Source organism: Cherax quadricarinatus, chromosome 85 (genome assembly GCF_038502225.1).
Source record: "Cherax quadricarinatus isolate ZL_2023a chromosome 85, ASM3850222v1, whole genome shotgun sequence".
Classification (NCBI taxonomy): domain Eukaryota; kingdom Metazoa; phylum Arthropoda; class Malacostraca; order Decapoda; family Parastacidae; genus Cherax; species Cherax quadricarinatus.
The window spans coordinates 13,852,036-13,875,969 of record NC_091376.1 but is presented as its reverse complement, the minus strand read 5'-3'; the positions used below and the strand labels follow the sequence as shown (position 1 = coordinate 13,875,969).

At 48.8% G+C, this 23,934-nt stretch overlaps 1 protein-coding gene across 1 annotated transcript in view; it reads right to left on the bottom strand.

Moving 5' to 3' along the window:
* Positions 1 to 4,405: 4,405 nt before the first annotated feature.
* LOC128703213 (lysosomal acid glucosylceramidase-like) overlaps positions 4,406 to 23,934 on the bottom strand; it is a 30,924-nt gene continuing 11,395 nt past the window's right edge. The window contains exons 6-12 of the mRNA XM_053797810.2: positions 17,430 to 17,511; positions 14,863 to 15,012; positions 14,011 to 14,155; positions 7,597 to 7,691; positions 6,225 to 6,335; positions 5,686 to 5,861; positions 4,406 to 4,704 (exon numbers count right to left, since the gene is read on the bottom strand). Coding sequence (XP_053653785.2) covers positions 4,530 to 4,704; positions 5,686 to 5,861; positions 6,225 to 6,335; positions 7,597 to 7,691; positions 14,011 to 14,155; positions 14,863 to 15,012; positions 17,430 to 17,511 — 934 coding nt within the window. The 3' untranslated portion in view covers positions 4,406 to 4,529. The remainder of the gene's footprint in view (positions 4,705 to 5,685; positions 5,862 to 6,224; positions 6,336 to 7,596; positions 7,692 to 14,010; positions 14,156 to 14,862; positions 15,013 to 17,429; positions 17,512 to 23,934) is intronic.

Genomic DNA, 23,934 nt, shown 5'->3' with positions numbered 1-23,934 from the left:
GACCCCTGGAGGGTTTGACGGGTCTGACCCCTGGAGGGTTTGACGGGTCTGACCCCTGGAGGGTTTGACGGGTCTGACCCCTGGAGGGTTTGACGGGTCTGACCCCTGGAGGGTTTGACGGGTCTGACTCCTGGAGGGTTTGACGGGTCTGACTCCTGGAGGGTTTGACGGGTCTGACCTCTGGAGGGTTTGACGGGTCTGACCCCTGGAGGGTTTGACGGGTCTGACCCCTGGAGGGTTTGACGGGTCTGACCCCTGGAGGGTTTGACGGGTCTGACCCCTGGAGGGTTTGACGGGTCTGACCCCTGGAGGGTTTGACGGGTCTGACCCCTGGAGGGTTTGACGGGTCTGACCCCTGGAGGGTTTGACGGGTCTGACCCCTGGAGGGTTTGACGGGTCTGACCCCTGGAGGGTTTGACGGGTCTGACCCCTGGAGGGTTTGACGGGTCTGACCCCTGGAGGGTTTGACGGGTCTGACCCCTGGAGGGTTTGACGGGTCTGACCCCTGGAGGGTTTGTCGGGTCTGACCCCTGGAGGGTGTGGCGGGTCGGACCCCTGGAGGGTTTGACGGGTCTGACTCTGGAGGGTTTGACGGGTCTGACCCCTGGAGGGTTTGACGGGTCTGACCCCTGGAGGGTTTGACGGGTCTGACCCCTGGAGGGTTTGACGGGTCTGACCCTGGAGGGTTTGACGGGTCTGACCCCTGGAGGGTTTGACGGGTCTGACTCCTGGAGGGTTTGACGGGTCTCTGGAGGGTTTGACGGGTCTGACCCCCCTGGAGGGTTTGACGGGTCTGACTCCTGGAGGGTTTGACGGGTCTGACTCCTGGAGGGTTTGACGGGTCTGACTCCTGGAGGGTTTGACGGGTCTGACTCCTGGAGGGTTTGACGGGTCTGACTCCTGGAGGGTTTGACGGGTCTGACCCCTGGAGGGTTTGACGGGTCTGAACCCTGGAGGGTTTGACGGGTCTGACCCCTGGAGGGTTTGACGGGTCTGACTCCTGGAGGGTTTGACGGGTCTGACTCCTGGAGGGTTTGACGGGTCTGACCCCTGGAGGGTTTGACGGGTCTGACCCCTGGAGGGTTTGACGGGTCTGACTCCTGGAGGGTTTGACGGGTCTGACTCCGGGTGGGTTTGTCGGGTCTGACCCTGGAGGGTTTGACGGGTCTGACCCCTGGAGGGTTTGACGGGTCTGACCCCTGGATGGTTTGACGGGTCTGTCTGACCCCTGGAGGGTTTGACGGGTCTGACCCCTGGAGGGTTTGACGGGTCTGACCCCTGGAGGGTTTGACGGGTCTGACCCCTGGAGGGTTTGACGGGTCTGACTCCTGGAGGGTTTGACGGGTCTGACCCCTGGAGGGTTTGACGGGTCTGACCCCTGGAGGGTTTGACGGGTCTGACCCCTGGAGGGTTTGACGGGTCTGACCCCTGGAGGGTTTGACGGGTCTGACTCGTGGAGGGTTTGACGGGTCTGACCCCTGGAGGGTTTGACGGGTCTGATCCCTGGAGGGTTTGACGGGTCTGACCCCTGGAGGGTTTGACGGGTCTGAACCCTGGAGGGTTTGACGGGTCTGACCCCTGGAGGGTTTGACGGGTCTGACCCCTGGAGGGTTTGACGGGTCTGACTCCTGGAGGGTTTGACGGGTCTGACTCCTGGAGGGTTTGACGGGTCTGACCCCTCGAGGGTTTGACGGGTCTGACCCCTGGAGGGTTTGACGGGTCTGACCCCTGGAGGGTTTGACGGGTCTGACTCCTGGAGGGTTTGACGGGTCTGACTCCTGGAGGGTTTGACGGGTCTGACTCCTGGAGGGTTTGACGGGTCTGACTCCTGGAGGGTTTGACGGGTCTGACTCCTGGAGGGTTTGACGGGTCTGACTCCTGGAGGGTTTGACGGGTCTGACTCCTGGAGGGTTTGACGGGTCTGACTCCTGGAGGGTTTGACGGGTCTGACTCCTGGAGGGTTTGACGGGTCTGACTCCTGGAGGGTTTGACGGGTCTGACTCCTGGAGGGTTTGACGGGTCTGACTCCTGGAGGGTTTGACGGGTCTGACCCCTGGAGGGTTTGACGGGTCTGAACCCTGGAGGGTTTGACGGGGTCTGATGGGTCTGACTCCTGGAGGGTTTGACGGGTCTGACCCCTGGAGGGTTTGACGGGTCTGACTCCTGGAGGGTTTGACGGGTCTGACTCCTGGAGGGTTTGACGGGTCTGACTCCTGGAGGGTTTGATGGGTCTGACTCCTGGAGGGTTTGACGGGTCTGACCCCTGGAGGGTTTGACGGGTCTTAAACGACCCGAACAGTGTAGTTAGGTTAATATTTTTATTATGCACACCATACCTGTCCTTTGGGTACAGTCAAAAGGTTGTAGAGGTACATAATGGGTCCAGGGACTGTACATCAACATTACAGAGGTACATAATGGGTCCAGGGACTGTACATCAACATTACAGAGGTACATAATGGGTCCAGGGACTGTACATCAACATTACAGAGGTACATAATGGGTCCAGGGACTGTACATCAACATTACAGAGGTACATAATGGGTCCAGGGACTGTACATCAACATTACAGAGGTACATAATGGGTCCAGGGACTGTACATCAACATTACAGAGGTACATAATGGGTCCAGGGACTGTACATCAACATTACAGAGGTACATAATGGGTCCAGGGACTGTACATCAACATTACAGAGGTACATAATGGGTCCAGGGACTGTACATCAACATTACAGAGGTACATAATGGGTCCAGGGACTGTACATCAACATTACAGAGGTACATAATGGGTCCAGGGACTGTACTTCAACATTACAGAGGTACATAATGGCTCCAGGGACTGTACCTCAACATTACAGAGGTACATAATGGGTCCAGGGACTGTACATCAACATTACAGAGGTACATAATGGCTCCAGGGACTGTACTTAAACATTACAGAGGTACATAATGGGTCCAGGGACTGTACATCAACATTGCAGAGGTACATAATGGGTCCAGGGACTGTACTTCAACATTACAGAGGTACATAATGGGTCCAGGGACTGTACTTCAACATTACAGAGGTACATAATGGGTCCAGGGACTGTACTTCAACATTACAGAGGTACATAATGGGTCCAGGGATTGGACCGCAAAGTTTTGATAGCTGAATAAGTTGCAGTGGTAATGAACAAGTTACAGAGGTAATGAACAAGTTACAGTGGTAATGAACAAATTACAGTGGTAATGAACAAGTTACAGTGGTAATGAACAAGTTACAGTGGTAATGAACAAGTTACAGTGGTAATGAACAAGTTACAGTGGTAATGAACAAGTTACAGTGGTAATGAACAAGTTACAGTGGTAATGAACAAGTTACAGTGGTAATGAACAAGTTACAGTGGTAATGAAGTATTTGAATAATAAAATGGTATAAAATACCGACAGGTTGTTAGGTAAGACACATATGCAACAGTAAGGTATCTTTATTTGGAAACGTTTCGCCTACACAGTAGGCTTCTTCAGTCGAGTACAGAAAAGTTGATAGAAGCAGAAGAGACTTGAAGACGATGTAATCAGTCCATCACCCTTAAAGTTTTGAGGTGGTCAGTCCCTCAGTCTGGAGAAGAGTATTGTTCCATTGTGTGGAATAATATCCACACTATGGAACAATGCTCTTCTCCAGACTGAGGGACTGACCACCTCAAAACTTTAAGGGTGATGGACTGATTACATCGTCTTCAAGTCTCTTCTGCTTCTATCAACTTTGCTGTACTCGACTGAAGAAGCCTACTGTGTAGGCGAAACGTTTCGAAATAAAGATACCTAACTGTTGCATATGTGTCTTACCTAAACAATGAAGTATTTACACGAGAGGATTTTGGTAATGGTCCAGTACACAAATAATCCGGACATGGGAGAGTGAAACTTATTACGACGTTTCGGTCCTACTTGGACAATTAACTAGCCACGCTTGTTAATAGTTAATAGTCCAAGTCGGACCGAAACGTCGTCATAAGCTCCTCTCTCCTATGTGCGAGTTATTTGTGTATTGTTCCAGTCACTGTATTGTGCCTTTTTGTTCTTCGTAATGGCCCATCTTGTAGCAAATTCAATATCACGTAAGATATGGTCTTTTATCAACTGGCGTCTTCGTTTAATTTCTTAATTCACCTCTGAAGACCATGTGAATGGGATGTTACAGCCTCACCACTGACGTCAGGACGACCACATCAAGAATTTAGCTTCGGTCGTCGTCGGAGCTTTGTGTCTTGGGGGTAAACTTGGTCTTGGAGTGAGACTTGGCTTGCTGGTGATCCCCAGCAATAATGATGGTCTTGTATTGGGAATGTTATGATCTCTTTACTGACGTCAGGACGACCACATCAAGAATTTAGCTTCGGTCGTCGTCGGAGCTTTGTGTCTTGGTGGTAAACTTGGTCTTGGAGTGAGACTTGGCTTGCTGGTGATCCCCAGCAATAATGATGGTCTTGTATTGGGAATGTTATGATCTCTTTACTGACGTCAGGACGACCGCATCAAGAATTTAGCTTCGGTCGTCGTCGGAGCTTTGTGTCTTGGTAAACTTGGTCTTGGAGTGAGACTTGGCTTGCTGGTGATCCCCAGCAATAATGACGGTCTGTATTGTTTTAGCAGGAAGGTGCAAAGTGGCGTAGCCTTCACTTGCAACATCCACACTCAAGTCTAGCTCTGCCTCACCTCTGGCAACACAAAACATCTTACGTTGAAAATACTATATAATACCGATACGTTGATGATCAAGATACAAGTGCAACAGTTGGGTATGTTTATTGTGGAAACGTATCGCCTACACAGTAGGATTCTTCAGTCAAATACAGAGGGAACAGGTGTAGTAGTGAAATGAATATGACGTAATGAACCCGTCAACCTTGGAAAAATAGGATTTGAGGTGGTCAGTCTCTTAGCCTGGAAAAGACCAGCTAAGGGACTGACCACCTCAAATACTGATTACATCATTTCACTTCTACACCTGCTGTATCTGTATTTAACTGAAGAAGTTTTTAGTGTATACCTTGAATATACCCAACTGTTGCACACGTGTCTTAATCACAAAACATCATATGCAATAAGATCACAGTAAACAGGTGTTATCACAATATGCAAAATAACCAGTGAAAAAAAATAGTGAAATTCTAAGCGCTTTCGTGATTTCTCACATTATCAAGGAATAGTAAAAACATCACATACGATGTGAAACAATCGTGTTGCAATAAACATCTTCAGAAGCTTGCAGTGTTGCAGAAAAAGGAGTGTTGCAAGCAAATACGTTCAGAGGAACGTATTTGCTTGGAGTTCCTCCTTTTTCACCTTGTCGGTTCTCTGAACCATTTATCTAACAATACAAAGAACCTGTTGAAAATGTTATAAAATACAGACAACTTTAAGATTAAGACACATGTACAACGACTGGGTATCTTTATTGATGGTCTGGAACGATACCGTTCCAGACCATGAAACTGAACTCTTCTCCAGGCTGAGGGACTGACCACCTCAAATACTTTTTCTTTAAGGTTGATGGACTAATTACATCATCTTTATTTCATTACTACTGCTGCCTCTGTATTTGACTGAAGAAGCCTGCTGTGAGGGCGAAATGTTTCACCTATAAAGATACCCAACTGCTGCACATGTGTCTTAATTTTAAATACAAAGAATCTTACGTGTTAAGAAGAACGATCACGATGGGTCCATCAGGTCGTAGGAAGGCAGCAGTGTGGACCTGGTGTGAGTCCAGCTCCTCAATACTGGAGGGCAGCATCCTAGACCCAGCTACAACAAACTTACTAAAGTGACCCATCACATAGAACATAGGTTGTTTGTAGAACTCGTCAGCTTCCTGCAATAGAAACATAAGAACATGAGCAAGGAGGAACACTGCAGCAGGTCTACTGGCCCATTCTAGGCAAATCCTTCTCAAAAACAAACCTTCACATGTTGACATTTCTATGGTGTATAAAAACATACAAAGTTGGATGAATCATTTAAGGCCGGAATGGACCTGTTGTTAACACACTGGCCTGCGAGATTTAAGGCTTCCTGACCAATAGTTCAAACCATCACCCGTTCTGTGGCTTTTCACTGTTGGTAAGGTGTGAAATACCTAGACTGGCGAGGCTGTTAAGTTATAAAACTGTAACTATTTATGAAAAATAAGACGTGTACTTAATATAAAGACATAGATGTATTAATATACACTGACTTCATTGATGATGATAGGGGCGTCAACCAAATTACCGGCCCAGTTTGGTCCACCAGCCAGGTTCAGGGCTATGTTCCAGTTCACCCAACCAGACCCGTGATGGTTCACTACCTGCATAGGGAAAATGTATAAGAAAACGTAATTTCGCTCTGGTTTAAAAAGGCACGTAAGCAAACATTAGGACATATTTATTAGAAAACGTTTCGGTCCTGGCACCTTGATCACTTCAAACACAGAGAGATTAATATAACAGTATATATAGGCGGAGAGTGGGGTGTGAGTGACACAAAGTGACCCGACAAATGACATATTTGAGATAAGGTCAGGTAGACAATGGGATAATGTGACTCCTAAAAAAACATACCACGGGCGGGATTTGAACCCGCGGTCAGAGAGTCTCAAAACTCGTGGTATGGTTTGTTTGCAATCGTGTCATTACGATTTCGTGAGTCATGTGACTCCTGTGTTGTTAGGTAGGTGGTGTTTTGCCTGGTTGAGTATTATGTATGCCAATGTTTTCGAAAATTTGTGGGTTCCAGGATTGTGTTCTATGGTGTCTGTGACGGCGATTAGCGAGGCTTCCAGACATCGTCAGCGTCTAAGTTCGGTGAGGACGAGTTGTGTCTTATTCCAAGTCATCAAACGTCCGGTGGAGTCCCTGTGGAGGAGAGGAACTCCATCCTGTGTGAAGTGCTACTCGAAAAACATTCAACGTGATGTAGTATAACTTGAAAACCATCCAGTGTGATGGAGTATGACGTGATGGAGTATGACTGGAAAATCCCATCCTACCTGCCAGGCATGTCAGACAACATACGTCTCACCCCAACCTCGTAAATTCCCACATAGTAACTGCCCACACAGTCTGGAACCTTACTTACGACAGATTATTATTATTATTATTATAATCAAGGGGGAAGCGCTAAACCCGGAGGATTATACAGCGCCTGGGGGGGGGGGATGTGGAAGGCATTCAGGCTTAATTCGGGGAACTGGAGCACAGATCCAATTCCCTAAATCAAGAGCCCCTCACCAACATCAAGGAACCTTCCTTGAGGGGATTTACGACAGAAGACTCTCTAACACGCCTGTATAATGACAGAAGACTCTAATACACCTGTATAATGACAGAAGACTCTCCAACACACCTGTATAATGATAGAAGACTCTCTAACACACCTGTATCGTGATAGAAGACTCTCTAACACACCTGTACAATGATTAAAGACTCTCCAACACACCTGTACAATTATTAAAGACTCTCTAACACACCTGTACAATGATTAAAGACTCTCTAACACACCTGTACAATGATAGAAGACTCTCTAACGTCTAACCCACCTGTATAATGACAGAAGACTCTCTAACCCACCTGTATAATGCTGATGGCGTAATTCTCAGCGCGAGACCACGAGCCCAGGACCACTGCTTCGGAACCCGGGTCATTCCACATCATCAGTCCTGGCACTAGAGACAGAAACGTAAACAAAGATGATTGAAAAATCGGTAAAATACAGTGTTGTGCCTATGTAAGGGGTAAAAAGCGTAATTTTTTTTCACTATTTCAGATGAAGATTTCAATCAAGAGAGTGAACTATCCTGGGAAGTGGACCATCCTGGGGAGTGGACCATCCTGGGGAGTGGACCATCCTGAGGAGTGGACCATCCTGGGGAGTGGACCATCCTGGGGAGTGGACCATCCTGGGGAGTGGACCATCCTGGGGAGTGGACCATCCTGGGGAGTGGACCAACCTGGGTAGTGGACCAACCTAGGTAGTGGACCAACCTAGGTAGTGGACCAACCTAGGTAGTGGACCATCCTGGGAGTGGACCATCCTGGGGAGTGGACCATTCTGGGGAGTGGGGAGTGGACCATCCTGGGGAGTGGACCATCCTGGGAAGTGGACCATCCTGGGGAGTGGACCATCCTGGGTAGTGGACCATCCTGGGTAGTGGACCATCCTGGGGAGTGGACCATCCTGGGGAGTGGACCATCCTGGGGAGTGGACCATCCTGGGGAGTGGACCATCCTGGGAAGTGGACCATCCTGGGGAGTGGACCATCCTGGGGAGTGGACCATCCTGGGGAGTGGACCATCCTGGGGAGTGGACCATCCTGGGGAGTGGACCATCCTGGGGAGTGGACCATCCTGGGGAGTGGACCATCCTGGGAAGTGGACCATCCTGGGGAGTGGACCATCCTGGGGAGTGGACCATCCTGGGGAGTCGACCATCCTGGGGAGTCGACCATCCTGGGGAGTCGACCATCCTGGGGAGTGGACCATCCTGGGGAGTGGACCATCCTGGGGAGTGGACCATCCTGGGGAGTGGACCATCCTGGGGAGTGGATCATCCTGGGGAGTGGACCATCCTGGTGAGTGGACCATCCTGGGGAGTGGACCATCCTGGGGAGTGGACCATCCTGGGGAGTGGACCATCCTGGGGAGTGGACCATCCTGGGGAGTGGACCATCCTGGGGAGTGGACCATCCGGGGGAGTGGACCATCCTGGGGAGTGGACCATCCTGAGGAGTGGACCATCCTGGGGAGTGGACCATCCTGGGGAGTGGACCATCCTGGGGAGTGGACCATCCTGGGGAGTGGACCATCCTGGGGAGTGGACCAACCTGATGAGTGGACCATCCTGGGGAGTGGACCATCCTGAGGAGTGGACTATCATGGGGAGTGGACCATCCTGGGAAGTGGACCATCCTGGGGAGTGGACCATCCTGGGGAGTGGACCATCCTGAGGAGTGGACTATCCTGGGGAGTGGACCATCCTGGGGAGTGGACCATCCTGGGGAGTGGACCATCCTGGGGAGTGGACCATCCTGAGGAGTGGACCATCCTGGGGAGTGGACCATCCTGGGGAGTGGACCATCCTGGGGAGTGGACCATCCTGAGGAGTGGACCATCCTGGGGAGTGCACCATCCTGGGGAGTGCACCATCCTGGGGAGTGGACCATCCTGGGGAGTGGACCATCCTGGGGAGTGGACCATCCTGGGGAGTGGACCATCCTGGGGAGTGGACCATCCTGATGAGTGGACCATCCTGGGGAGTGGACCATCCTGAGGAGTGGACTATCCTGGGGAGTGGACCATCCTGGGGAGTGGACCATCCTGGGGAGTGGACCATCCTGGGGAGTGGACCATCCTGAGGAGTGGACTATCCTGGGGAGTGGACCATCCTGGGGAGTGGACCATCCTGGGGAGTGGACCATCCTGGGGAGTGGACCATCCTGGGGAGTGGACCATCCTGAGGAGTGGACCATCCTGGGGAGTGGACCATCCTGGGGAGTGGACCATCCTGGGGAGTGGACCATCCTGAGGAGTGGACCATCCTGGGGAGTGCACCATCCTGGGGAGTGCACCATCCTGGGGAGTGGACCATCCTGGGGAGTGGACCATCCTGGGGAGTGGACCATCCTGAGGAGTGGACCATCCTGGAGAGTGGACCATCCTGGGGAGTGTACCATCCTGGGGAGTGGACCATCCTGGGGAGTGGACCATCATGGGGAGTGGACCAACTTGGGGAGTGGACCATCCTGGGGAGTGGACCATCCTGGGGAGTGGACCATGCTGAGGAGTGGACCATCCTGGGGAGTGGACCATCCTGGGGAGTGGACCATCCTGGGGAGTGGACCATCCTGGGGAGTGGACCATCCTGGGGAGTGGACCATCCTGGGGAGTGGACCATCCTGGGGAGTGGACTATCCTGGGGAGTGGACCATCCTGGGGCGTGGACCATACTGGGGAGTGGACTATCCTGGGGAGTGGACCATCATGGGGAGTGGACCATCTTGGGGAGTGGACCATCCTGGGGAATGGACCATTCTGGGGAGTGGACTATCCTGGGGAGTGGACCATCCAGGGGAGTGGACCATCCTGGGGAGTGGACCATAATGGGGAGTGGACTATCCTGGGGAGTAGACTATCCTGGGGAGTGGACTATCCTGAAGAGTGGACCATCTTGGGGAGTGGACCATCCTGGGGAGTGGACTATTCTGGGGAGTGGACTATCCTGGGAAGTGGAGCATCCTGGGGAGTGGACCATCCTGGGGAGTGGACCATCCTGGGGAGTGGACTATCCTGGGGAGTAGACTATCCTGGGGAGTGGACTATCCTGGGGAGTGGACCATCCTGGGGAGTGGACTATCCTGGGGAGTGGACTATCCTGGGGAGTGGACCATCCTGGGGAGTGGACTATCCTGGGGAGTGGACCATCCTGGGGCGTGGACCATCCTGGGGAGTGGACTATCCTGGGGAGTGGACCATCATGGGGAGTGGACCATCTTGGGGAGTTGACCATCCTGGGGAGTGGACCATTCTGGGGAGTGGACTATCCTGGGGAGTGGACCATCCTCGGGAGTGGACCATCCTGGGGAGTGGACCATCCTGGGGAGTGGACTATCCTGGGGAGTAGACTATCCTGGGGAGTGGACCATCCTGGGGAGTGGACTATCCTGGGGAGTGGACTATCCTGGGGAGTGGACCATCCTGGGGAGTGGACTATACTGGGGAGTGGACTATCCTGGGGAGTGGACTATCCTGGGGAGTGGACTATCCTGGGGAGTGGACTATCCTGGGGAGTGGACCATCCTGGGGAGTGGACCATCCAGGGGAGTGGACCATCCTGGGGAGTGGACCATCCTGGGGAGTGGACTATCCTGGGGAGTGGACCATCCTTGGGAGTGGAATATCCTGAGGAGTGGACCATCCTGGGGAGTGGACCATTCTGGGGAGTGGACTATCCTGGGGAGTGGACTATCCTGGGGAGCGGACCATCCTGGGGAGTGGAATATACTGGGGAGTGGACTATCCTGGGGAGTGGAATATCCTGAGGAGTGGACCATCTTGGGGAGTGGACCATCCTGGGGAGTGGACCATTCTGGGGAGTGGACTATCCTGGGGAGTGGACCATCCTGGGGAGTGGACCATCCTGGGGAGTGGACCATCCTGGGGAGTGGACTATCCTGGGGAGTGGAATATCCTGGGGAGTGGACCATCCTGGGGAGTGGACCATCCTGGGGAGTGGACAGTTCTGGGGAGTGGACTATCCTGGGGAGTGGACCATCCTGGGGAGTGGACCATTCTGGGGAGTGGACTATCCTGGGGAGTGGACCATCCTGGGGAGTGGACCATCCTGGGGAGTGGACCATCCTGGGGAGTGGACTATCCTGGGGAGTGGAATATCCTGGGGAGTGGACCATCCTGGGGAGTGGACCATCCTGGGGAGTGGACAGTTCTGGGGAGTGGACTATCCTGGGGAGTGGACCATCCTGGGGAGTGGACCATCCTGGGGAGTGGACCATCCTGGGGAGTGGACCATCCTGGGGAGTGGACCATCCTGGGGAGTGGACCATCCTGGGGAGTGGACCATCCTGGGGAGTGGACTATCCTGGGGAGTGGACCATCCTTGGGAGTGGAATATCCTGAGGAGTGGACCATCCTGGGGAGTGGAATATCCTGGGGAGTGGACTATCCTGGGGAGTGGAATATCCTGGGGAGTGGACCATCCTGGGGAGTGGACCATCCTGGGGAGTGGACAGTTCTGGGGAGTGGACTATCCTGGGGAGTGGACCATCCTGGGGAGTGGACCATCCTGGGGAGTGGAATATCCTGGGGAGTGGACCATCCTGGGGAGTGGAATATACTGGGGAGTGGACTATCCTGGGGAGTGGACCATCCTGGGGAGTGGACCATCCTGGGGAGTGGACTATCCTGGGGAGTGGACCATCCTGGGGCGTGGACCATCCTGGGGAGTGGACTATCCTGGGGAGTGGATCATCATGGGGAGTGGACCATCTTGGGGAGTGAACCATTCTGGGGAGTGGACCATTCTGGGGAGTGGACTATCCTGGGGAGTGGACCATCCTGGGGAATGGACCATCCTTGGGAGTGGACCATCCTGGGGAGTGGACTATCCTGGGGAGTAGACTATCCTGGGGAGTGGACTATCCTGGGGAGTGGACCATCCTGGGGGGTAGACTATCCTGGGGAGTGGACTATCCTGGAGAGTGGACCATCCTGGGAAGTGGACTATCTTGGGGAGTGGACCATCCTGGGGCGTGGACCATCCTGGGGAGTGGACTATCCTGGGGAGTGGACCATCATGGGGGGTGGACCATCTTGGGGAGTGGACCATCCTGGGGAGTGGACCATTCTGGGGAGTGGACTATCCTGGGGAGTGAACCATCCTGGGGAGTGGACCATCCTGGGGAGTGGACCATCCTGGGGAGTGGACTATCCTGGGGAGTGGACCATCCTGGGGAGTGGAATATCCTGGGGAGTGGACCATCCTGGGGAGTGGAATATACTGGGGAGTGGACTATCCTGGGGAGTGGAATATCCTGGGGAGTGGACCATCCTGGGGAGTGGACCATCCTGGGGAGTGGACAGTTCTGGGGAGTGGACTATCCTGGGGAGTGGACCATCCTGGGGAGTGGACCATCCTGGGGAGTGGAATATCCTGGGGAGTGGACCATCCTGGGGAGTGGACCATCCTGGGGAGTTGACCATCCTGGGGAGTGGACCACCCTGGGGAGTGGACCACCCTATGGAGTGGACCACCCTGGGGAGTTGCCCACCCTGGGTAGTGGACTATCCTGGGGAGTGGACCACCCTGGGGAGTGGACCACCCTGGAGAGTAGACCATCCTGGGGAGTGGACCATCCTGGGGAGTGGACCATCCTGGGGAGTGGACTATCCTGGTGAGTGGACCATCCTGGGGAGTGGAATATCCTGGGGAGTGGACCATCCTGGGGAGTGGAATATACTGGGGAGTGGACTATCCTGGGGAGTGGAATATCCTGGGGAGTGGACCATCCTGGGGAGTGGACAATTCTGGGGAGTGGACTATCCTGGGGAGTGGACCATCTTGGGGAGTGGACCATCCTGGGGAGTGGACCATCCTGGGGAGTGGACCATCCTGGGGAGTGGACCATCCTGGGGAGTGGACCATCCTGGGGAGTGGACCATCCTGGGGAGTGGACCATCCTGGGGAGTGAACCACCCTGGGGAGTGGACCACCCTATGGAGTGGACCACCCTGGGGAGTTGCCCACCCTGGGTAGTGGACTATCCTGGGGAGTGGACCACCCTGGGGAGTGGACCACCCTGGAGAGTAGACCATCCTGGGGAGTGGACCACCAACCTCAGGTAGTGCACCAACCCTAGGCAGTGGCATCAATCCCAGGTAGTGGACCTAAAACTCCCAGGTAGCAGTGCACCAACCTCCAGGTAGTGGGATCCAACCCAGGTAGTGTACCTAACCTCCCAGGCAGTGTACCTAACCTCCAGGCAGTGGACCTAACCCTAGGTAGTGGACCCTAACCCCAGGTAGTGGTACCAACCCAGGCAGTGTACCTAACTCCCCAGGTAGTGCATCCAACCTCAGGTAGTGACCAACCCAACGGCAGGTCACCAACCTAAGGCCCAGGTACCTGCAACCTAACCTGTGCAGTGGACTCCAACCCTAGTAGTGTACCAACCAGGTCAGTGACTAACCTGTGGGCTATACTAACCCAGGCCCAGTGGTGAACTTCAACTCCTAGGGCAGTGGCAACCAACCTGGCAGTGAAAATACTAACCTAGGTAGTGCACTAACCTAGGTAGTGTACTAACCTAGGTAGAGGACCAGCCATAATACTAGTGAAAACTTCTTGACTTAAATAATTGTCCCTACCCTCCTCTTCCTAGGATCAAACCAGATTACCTCCCATTCCCCAGGCGCTGCAAAACCCATATGTGCTTAGCGCTCCCCCCTCGAACGTAAAATAACAATACTTACCAATACAAGCTTCGGTATATAGGATAAACTTATGAGGGAAGCGCTCGTGTGTCTGGTCCAGGAGCTGTGGTCCATGGCCCAGGTCAGTGTACCAGTGGACCGCTACGCCATCTATGTACCTCGCTGCATCCTCATCAGATAAAATCTTCACCACAGGAGAAGATAAACTGAACTTCAAAACACTCAACCTACTCACCATACAAAACATCCATACTTATTATTGCACTTATTACATACATAGAACACTTAACTCTGATATTAACCCTCCCCTCAAACATCTCCTTGCCAACCTCAACAGAACACATGACCATAACACAAGGCACAGATCACTCTTTGATGTTCCTCGTGTCCATCTCACGCTATGCAAAAACTCAATGCACATAAAAGGCCCTAAAATCTGGAATTCATTACCTGTAAATATAAAAGAAACACTACCTGTTTATAAATTCAAGTCTCTTCTCAAAGATCACTTACTCACCCAAAACCAAATAAATACTGAATAACTGAACCTTATAAATTGTATATCTTAAATGTTTCTCACAATTATATCACATAAATGTTAAACCTAAAACCCAATCTAACAGAATACTCCATTCTAGTGAATGTACAGCAATGCATGCAACCATATGACCTGTCTTTGTAATACTCATTTGTATTTTATAGTTATCTGTTTACAATAATGTCTTATCACTGATTTCATCATTGCTTAGTTAATCTTAAGTTAATTTTAAGCCAGCCCGTAATGCTATGCATATAAGTGGCTTTGGCATGCTGCTCTTACCTGTATTTTTTTGTACCTCTGTATGTATGCTCAAATTACTAAATAAATATATAAATAAATAAATAACTTACCTCTGGGACGTACCAGAGAAGAGCGTCTCTGTTTTCATCTCCTACCATGACCTTGAGGCGTCCCAGACCAGCGGCCTCCAGGGTGGGTCCCAGACTCTCCTTTATCCAGTCCCTCATGTTTTCGCTCTTCCAGTAGAGTGAGTTCCACTTCTGAAGGTACAGTATTGGGAATTGAAGAGCGAAAAGTGCCGTGGCTGGAACAATACACACATAACCAGCAAATAGGAAAGAGGAGCTTACGACAACGTTTCGGTCTGACTTGGACCGTTTGTAAGTCATATTTGTTGATGGTCCAAGTCGAACCGAAACGTCAAAGTAAGCTTCTCTGTCCAATGTGCGGGTTATTTGTGAAGTGACGTAATGAAAAAGGATTCAGCCTAAAAGATAATTTTTCTTGCAGTGTTTTGAGTCTACGCGAGTTGCTAAGGCAGGCCTATCAACTTCCACCCAGCAGTGGTCAATTTAGCCACATGGAAATCAAGAAATCTCTATTACCTGGAGTTTACCTGGAGAGAGTTCCGGGGGTCAACGCCCCCGCGGCCCGGTCTGTGACCAGGCCTCCTGGTGTATCAGAGCCTGATCAACCAGGCTGTTACTGCTGGTTGCACGCAATCCGGCTGGTCAGGTACCGACTTAGGTGTTTGTCCAGTGCCAGCTTGAAGACAGCCAGGGGTCTATTGGTAATCCCCCTTATGTATGCTGGGAGGCAGTTGAACAGTCTCGGGCCCCTGACATTTATTGTATGGTCTCTTAACGTGCTAGTGACACCCCTGCTTTTCATTGGGGGGATGTTGCATCGTCTTCCGAGTCTTTTGCTTTCGTTCTGAGTGATTTCGTGTGCAAGTTCGGTACTAGTCCCTCTAGGATTTTCCAGGTGTATATAATCATGTATATCTCCCGCCTGCGTTCCAGGGAGTACAGGTTCAGGAACTTCAAGCGTTCCCAGTAATTGAGGTGTTTTTAATTTCCTCGTGTTTACCATATCGGAGTAATTGAAATTTCTCATCGTTGAACTTCATATTGTTTTCTGCAGCCCACTGAAAGATTTGGTTGATATCCGCCTGGAGCCTTGCAGTGTCTGCAATGGAAGACACTGTCATGCAGATTCGGGTGTCATCTGCAAATGAAGACACGGTGCTGTGGCTTACATCCTTCTCTATGTTAGATATGAGGATGAGAAACAAGATGGGAGCGAGTACTGTGCCTTGTGGAACAGAGCTTTTCACCGTAGCAGCCTCAGACTTGACTCTGTTGACTACTACTCTCTGTGTTCTGTTTGTGAGGAAATTATAGATCCATCTACCAACTTTTCCTGTTATTCCTTTAGCACGCATTTTGTGCGCTATTACACCATAGTCACACTTGTCGAAGGCTTTTGCAAAGTCTGTATATATTACATCTGCATTCTTTTTGTCTTCTAGTGCATCTAGGACAATGTCGTAGTGATCCAGTAGTTGAGACAGACAGGAGCGACCTGCTCTAAACCCATGTTGCCCTGGGTTGTGTAACTGATGGGTATCTAGATGGGTGGCGATCTTGCTTCTTAGGACCCTTTCAAAGATTTTTATGATATGGGATGTTAGTGCTATCGGTCTGTAGTTCTTTGCTATTACTTTACTGCCCCCTTTGTGGAGTGGGGTTATGTCTGTTGTTTTTAGTAACTGTGGGACGACCCCCGTGTCCATGCTCCCTCTCCATAGGATGGTAAAAGCTCGTGATAGGGGCTTCTTGCAGCTCTTGATGAACACGGAGTTCCATGAGTCTGGCCCTGGGGCAGAGTGCATGGGCATGTCATTTTTCGCCTGTTCGAAGTCATTTGGTGTCAGGATAATATCAGATAGGCTTGTGTTAATCAAATTTTGTGGCTCTCTCATAAAAAATTCACTTTGATCTTCGACTCTCAGTCTGGTTAGCGGCTTGCTAAAAACTGAGTCATATTGGGACTTGAGTAGCTCACTCATTTCCTTGCTGTCATCTGTGTAGGACCCATCTTGTTTAAGTAGGGGCCCAATACTGGATGTTGTTCTCGACTTTGATTTGGCATAAGAAAAGAAATACTTTGGGTTTCTTTCGATTTCATTTATGGCTTTTAGTTCTTCCCGCGATTCCTGACTCCTATAAGATTCCTTTAGCTTAAGTTCGATGCTTGCTATTTCTCTGACCAGTGTCTCCCTACGCATTTCAGATATATTGACCTCTTTTAGCCGCTCTGTTTTTCTTTTCCGTCGCCTGTAAAGGGAGCGCCTGTCTCTTTCTATTTTACATCTACTCCTCCTTTTTCTTAGAGGAATAAGCCTTGTGCATACATCGAGTGCCACCGAGTTAATCTGTTCTAGGCATAAGTTGGGATCTGTGTTGCTTAGTATATCTTCCCAGCTTATATCGTTTAGGACTTGATTTACTTGGTCCCACTTTATGTTCTTGTTATTGAAGCTGAATTTGGTGAAGGCTCCCTCGTGACTAATCTCATTTTATAGGAGCAGTAGAAGAATAACAATGAATCCGTGATAACATTGCAGTCTTACCGTGACAATTATTTTTTATCATACATTGAGGTAAGCACTTACGATAGGTTCTTCTCCTCCAGCGTGGTTTTGTGTAGTCAGTCCCCACAGTTTGACACCCTCAGCCTCATACGTCTTAACGAACCTGTTAAAGGATACTGGTATACTGTTAGCCCTCATACACATACACAGTGTTCCTTTATACTATCAGACCTCATACACATATATAGTATACCAGTATATACTGTCAGACCTCATACAAACATAGTGTACCAGTATACTGTCAGCCCTTATATATATATATATATATATATATATATATATATATATATATATATATATATATATATATATATATATATATATATATATATATATACATATATACATATATATATATATATATATATATATATATATATATATATATATATATATATATATATACATATATATATATGTGTATGGTGTAGGAGGTAAGTTACTGAAAGCAGTGAAGAGTTTTTACGAGGATAGTGAGGCTCAAGTTAGAGTATGTAGGAAAGAGGGAAATTTTTTCCCAGTAAAAGTAGGCCTTAGACAAGGATGTGTGATGTCACCGTGGTTGTTTAATATATTTATAGATGGGGTTGTAAGAGAAGTAAATGCGAGGGTCTTGGCAAGAGGCGTGAAGTTAAAAGATAAAGAATCACACACAAAGTGGGAGTTGTCACAGCTGCTCTTTGCTGATGACACTGTGCTCTTGGGAGATTCTGAAGAGAAGTTGCAGAGATTGGTGGATGAATTTGGTAGGGTGTGCAAAAGAAGAAAATTAAAGGTGAATACAGGAAAGAGTAAGGTTATGAGGATAACAAAAAGATTAGGTGATGAAAGATTGAATATCAGATTGGAGGGAGAGAGTATGGAGGAGGTGAACGTATTCAGATATTTGGGAGTGGACGTGTCAGCGGATGGGTCTATGAAAGATGAGGTGAATCATAGAATTGATGAGGGAAAAAGAGTGAGTGGTGCACTTAGGAGTCTGTGGAGACAAAGAACTTTGTCCTTGGAGGCAAAGAGGGGAATGTATGAGAGTATAGTTTTACCAACGCTCTTATATGGGTGTGAAGCGTGGGTGATGAATGTTGCAGCGAGGAGAAGGCTGGAGGCAGTGGAGATGTCATGTCTGAGGGCAATGTGTGGTGTGAATATAATGCAGAGAATTCGTAGTTTGGAAGTTAGGAGGAGGTGCGGGATTACCAAAACTGTTGTCCAGAGGGCTGAGGAAGGGTTGTTGAGGTGGTTCGGACATGTAGAGAGAATGGAGCGAAACAGAATGACTTCAAGAGTGTATCAGTCTGTAGTGGAAGGAAGGCGGGGTAGGGGTCGGCCTAGGAAGGGTTGGAGGGAGGGGGTAAAGGAGGTTTTGTGTGCGAGGGGCTTGGACTTCCAGCAGGCATGCGTGAGCGTGTTTGATAGGAGTGAATGGAGACAAATGGTTTTTAATACTTGACGTGCTGTTGGAGTGTGAGCAAAGTAACATTTATGAAGGGATTCAGGGAAACCGGCAGGCCGGACTTGAGTCCTGGAGATGGGAAGTACAGTGCCTGCACTCTGAAGGAGGGGTGTTAATGTTGCAGTTTAAAAACTGTAGTGTAAAGCACCCTTCTGGCAAGACAGTGATGGAGTGAATGATGGTGAAAGTTTTTCTTTTTCGGGCCACCCTGCCTTGGTGGGAATCGGCCGGTGTGATAATAAAAAAAAAAAAAAAAATATATATATATATATATATATATATATATATATATATATATATATATATATATATATATACATGTATATATATATATATATATATATATATATATATATATATATATATATATATATACACACACATACACACAGGGTACTAGTATACCGTCAGCCCTCATACACACACACAGGGAACTAATACACTGTCCGCCCTATACACACACACAGGGTACTAATACACTGTCAGCCCTCATACACACACAGGGTACTAATACACTGTCAGCCCTCATACACACACAGGGTACTAATACACTGTCAGCCCTATACACACACACAGGATACTAATACACTGTCAGCCCTATACACACACACAGGGTACTAATACAGTGTCAGCCCTCATACACACACACACAGAGTACTAATACGCTGTCAGCCCTCATATACATACAGGGCACTAATACACTGTCAGCCCTCATACACACACAGGGTACTAATACACTGTCAGCCCTCATACACACACAGGGTACTAATACACTGTCAGCCCTATTCACACACACACAGGGTACTAATACACTGTCAGCCCTCATACACACACAGGGTACTAATACACTGTCAGCCCTATACACACACACACAGGGTACTAATACACTGTCAGCCCTCATACACATACAGGGTACTAATACACTGTCAGCCCCACACACACACACACACAGGGTACTAATACACAGTCAGCCCTGATACACACACAGGGTACTAATACACTGTCAGCCCTGATACACACACAGGGTACTAATACACAGTCAGCCCTGATACACACACAGGGTACTAATACACTGTCACCCCTGATACACACACAGGGTACTAATACACTGTCAGCCCTATATACACATACAGGGTACTAATACACTGTCAGCCCTCATACACATACAGCGTACTAATACACTGTCAGCCCTGATACACACACAGGGTACTAATACACTGTCAGCCCTATATACACATACAGGGTACTAATACACTGTCAGCCCTCATACACATACAGGGTATTAATACACTGTCAGCCCTGATACACACACAGGGTACTAATACACTGTCAGCCCTATATACACATACAAGGTACTAATACACTGTCAGCCCTCATACACACACACAGGGTACTAATACACTGTCAGCCCTATATACACATACAGGGTACTAATACACTGTCAACCCTCATACACATACAGGGTACTAATACACTGTCAGCCCTATATACACATACAGGGTACTAATACACTGTCAGCCATATATACACATACAGGGTACTAATACACTGTCAGCCATATATACACATACAGGGTACTAATACACTGTCGGCCATATATACACATACAGGGTACTAATACACTGTCGGCCATATATACACATACAGGGTACTAATACACTGTCGGCCATATATACACATACAGGGTACTAATACACTGTCAGCCATATATACACATACAGTGTACTAATAGACTGTCAGTCCTCACACGCAGAATACCAATACATCGTCAGTTCCCTTAATGTCAGAAAATAAACCGCAACAATTCGTGAACAACAGAATCAGCACTTAAAGGAGAGTCTAACACCACTTCTGACACCAAAAATAAGGCGACAGTAAAGGACCAGGTAATTTTATTATGCCAATAAATATTTTTAAACAAAAAATGTTCTGCAAGTATCTTTTTATCGATTTTATTATGTGTCGAAGGAGCTCGCAATGTAAGATCCGAAGGGACTCTTACCAAATAATTATAAAATCGCTAACCAATCCTAGAACGGGTGGGATTGGAACCCATGGCGAGTGGGTGCTGAAACTCACTGGTCTGAGAGGTTTTAGAGCCCACTTGCCATGGGTTCGAACCTCATTCTTTTAGTGGTCTGAAGGATTATTATTATTATTATAATCATGGGGGAGCGCTAAACCCGTAGGATTATACAGCGCATGCAGGGGGGGGGATGGAAGGTATTCAGGCTCAATTCAGGGAACTGGAGCACAGATCCAATTCCCTAGATCAAGAGCCCCTCACCAGCGTCAAGGAACCTCCCTTGAGGGGAGTGATCTGAAGGAAGGGGTCGATGTGGTGTTCTCTGCGGCGTCTGGGATAATAACAAAGGAACCAGATGAAAAAGAAGAACAACAAGAAGCGGACAACATTCAATATAGAGTGAACCGGACGCAGCAACACCGACGGGACCTGGAGTTTACCTGGAGTTTACCTGGAGAGAGTTTCGGGGGTCAACGCCCCCGCGGCCCGGTCTGTGACCAGGCCTCCTGGTGGATCAGCGCCTGATCAACCAGGCTGTTGCTGCTGGCTGCACGCAAACCAACGTACGAGCCACAGCCCGGCTGATCAGGAACTGCCTTTAGGTGCTTGTCCAGTGCCAGCTTGAAGACTGCCAGGGGTCTGTTGGTAATCCCCCTTATGTGTGCTGGGAGGCAGTTGAACAGTCTCGGTCCCCTGACACTTATTGTATGGTCTCTTAACGTGCTAGTGACACCCCTGCTTTTCATTGGGGGGATGGTGCATCGTCTGCCAAGTCTTTTGCTTTCGTAGTGAGTGATTTTCGTGTGCAAGTTCGGTACTAGTCCCTCTAGGATTTTCCAGGTGTATATAATCATGTATCTCTCCCTCCTGCGTTCCAGGGAATACAGGTTTAGAAACCTCAAGCGCTCCCAGTAATTGAGGTGTTTTATCTCCGTTATGCGCGCCGTGAAAGTTCTCTGTACATTTTCTAGGTCGGCAATTTCACCTGCCTTGAAAGGTGCTGTTAGAGTGCAGCAATATTCCAGCCTAGATAGAACAAGTGACCTGAAGAGTGTCATCATGGGCTTGGCCTCCCTAGTTTTGAAGGTTCTCATTATCCATCCTGTCATTTTTCTAGCAGATGCGATTGATACAATGTTATGGTCCTTGAAGGTGAGATCCTCCGACATAATCACTCCCAGGTCTTTGACGTTGGTGTTTCGCTCTATTTTGTGGCCAGAATTTGTTTTGTACTCTGATGAAGATTTAATTTCCTCATGTTTACCATATCTGAGTAATTGAAATTTCTCATCGTTGAACTTCATATTGTTTTCTGCAGCCCACTGAAAGATTTGGTTGATGTCCGCCTGGAGCCTTGCAGTGTCTGCAATGGAAGACACTGTCATGCAGATTCGGGTGTCATCTGCAAAGGAAGACACGGTGCTGTGGCTGACATCCTTGTCTATGTCGGATATGAGGATGAGGAACAAGATGGGAGCTAGTACTGTGCCTTGTGGAACAGAGCTTTTCACCGTAGCTGCCTCGGACTTTACTCTGTTGACGACTACTCTCTGTGTTCTGTTAGTGAGGAAATTATAGATCCATCGACCAACTTTTCCTGTTATTCCTTTAGCGCGCATTTTGTGCGCTATTACGCCATGGTCACACTTGTCGAAGGCTTTTGCAAAGTCTGTATATATTACATCTGCATTCTTTTTGTCTTCTAGTGCATTTAGGACCTTGTCGTAGTGATCCAGTAGTTGAGACAGACAGGAGCGACCTGTTCTAAACCCATGTTGCCCTGGGTTGTGTAACTGATGGGTTTCTAGATGGGTGGTGATCTTGCTTCTTAGGACCCTTTCAAAGATTTTTATGATATGGGATGTTAGTGCTATTGGTCTGTAGTTCTTTGCTGTTGCTTTACTGCCCCCTTTGTGGAGTGGGGCTATGTCTGTTGTTTTTAGTAACTGAGGGACGACCCCCGTGTCCATGCTCCCTCTCCATAGGATGGAAAAGGCTCGTGATAGGGGCTTCTTGCAGTTCTTGATGAACACAGAGTTCCATGAGTCTGGCCCTGGGGCAGAGTGCATGGGCATGTCATTTTTCGCCTGTTCGAAGTCATTTGGCGTCAGGATAACATCGGATAGGCTTGTGTTAATCAAATTTTGTGGCTCTCTCATAAAAAATTCATTTTGATCTTCGACTCTCAGTCTGGTTAGCTGATTAAGTTTATTCAGGTATACACAAATACAGTTACATAGATTATCATACATAGCAGCATGTGTGTAGACAACCTGGGATGACACAAAACAGAGTGACTTATTAGGATTGTATTAAGTTAAAGGACACAAGTGCAACTAATGCCACATTAAAATGTAATATCAGTTGGACTTGTGTCCTTTTATCTAACATATTGTGGGTAATTCTAATATTATTACAACCACATGACCTGACAAAGTTACCATCAGGATATACTCCAGGTATACTCCAGGTATACTCCAGGTATACTCCAGGTATACCCCAGGTATACTCCAGGTATACCCCAGGTATACTCCAGGTATACCCCAGGTATACTCCAGGTATACCCCAGTTTATCTGAAGGAAGAAGCTGAAACCCTGTGTTCATTACTAGTATACAACTCGTAAAGTAAAAGGACACAAGTGCAACTAATGTGACATTTTATTGTGGCAACGTTTCGCTCTCCAGGAGCTTTGTCAAGCTGTTACAAACAGTACATGGAAAGCGAAACATTGCCACAATATTGTCGGTAATTCTACCAACATTATTACAATATACAACTCGTCGATATTATACTTAAAACTGGAAGACTGCCAGATGATGGAAAATAGTTCGTAATGTATATTTTTCCAAAACTAAGAGGCTTTTGGAGATCTTAATATTAACATAGACTTCTTAATACGAAGAACTGAAACTACCCTTCCCCTTACTCGGATCAAACTCGATTATCTCCCAGTATATGACCGAGAATAACACGTACAGTTTGTAATACCCTAAGTGTATGTGAGAGTTATCATAGATAGCATATCTGACCACGATAACGGATGAA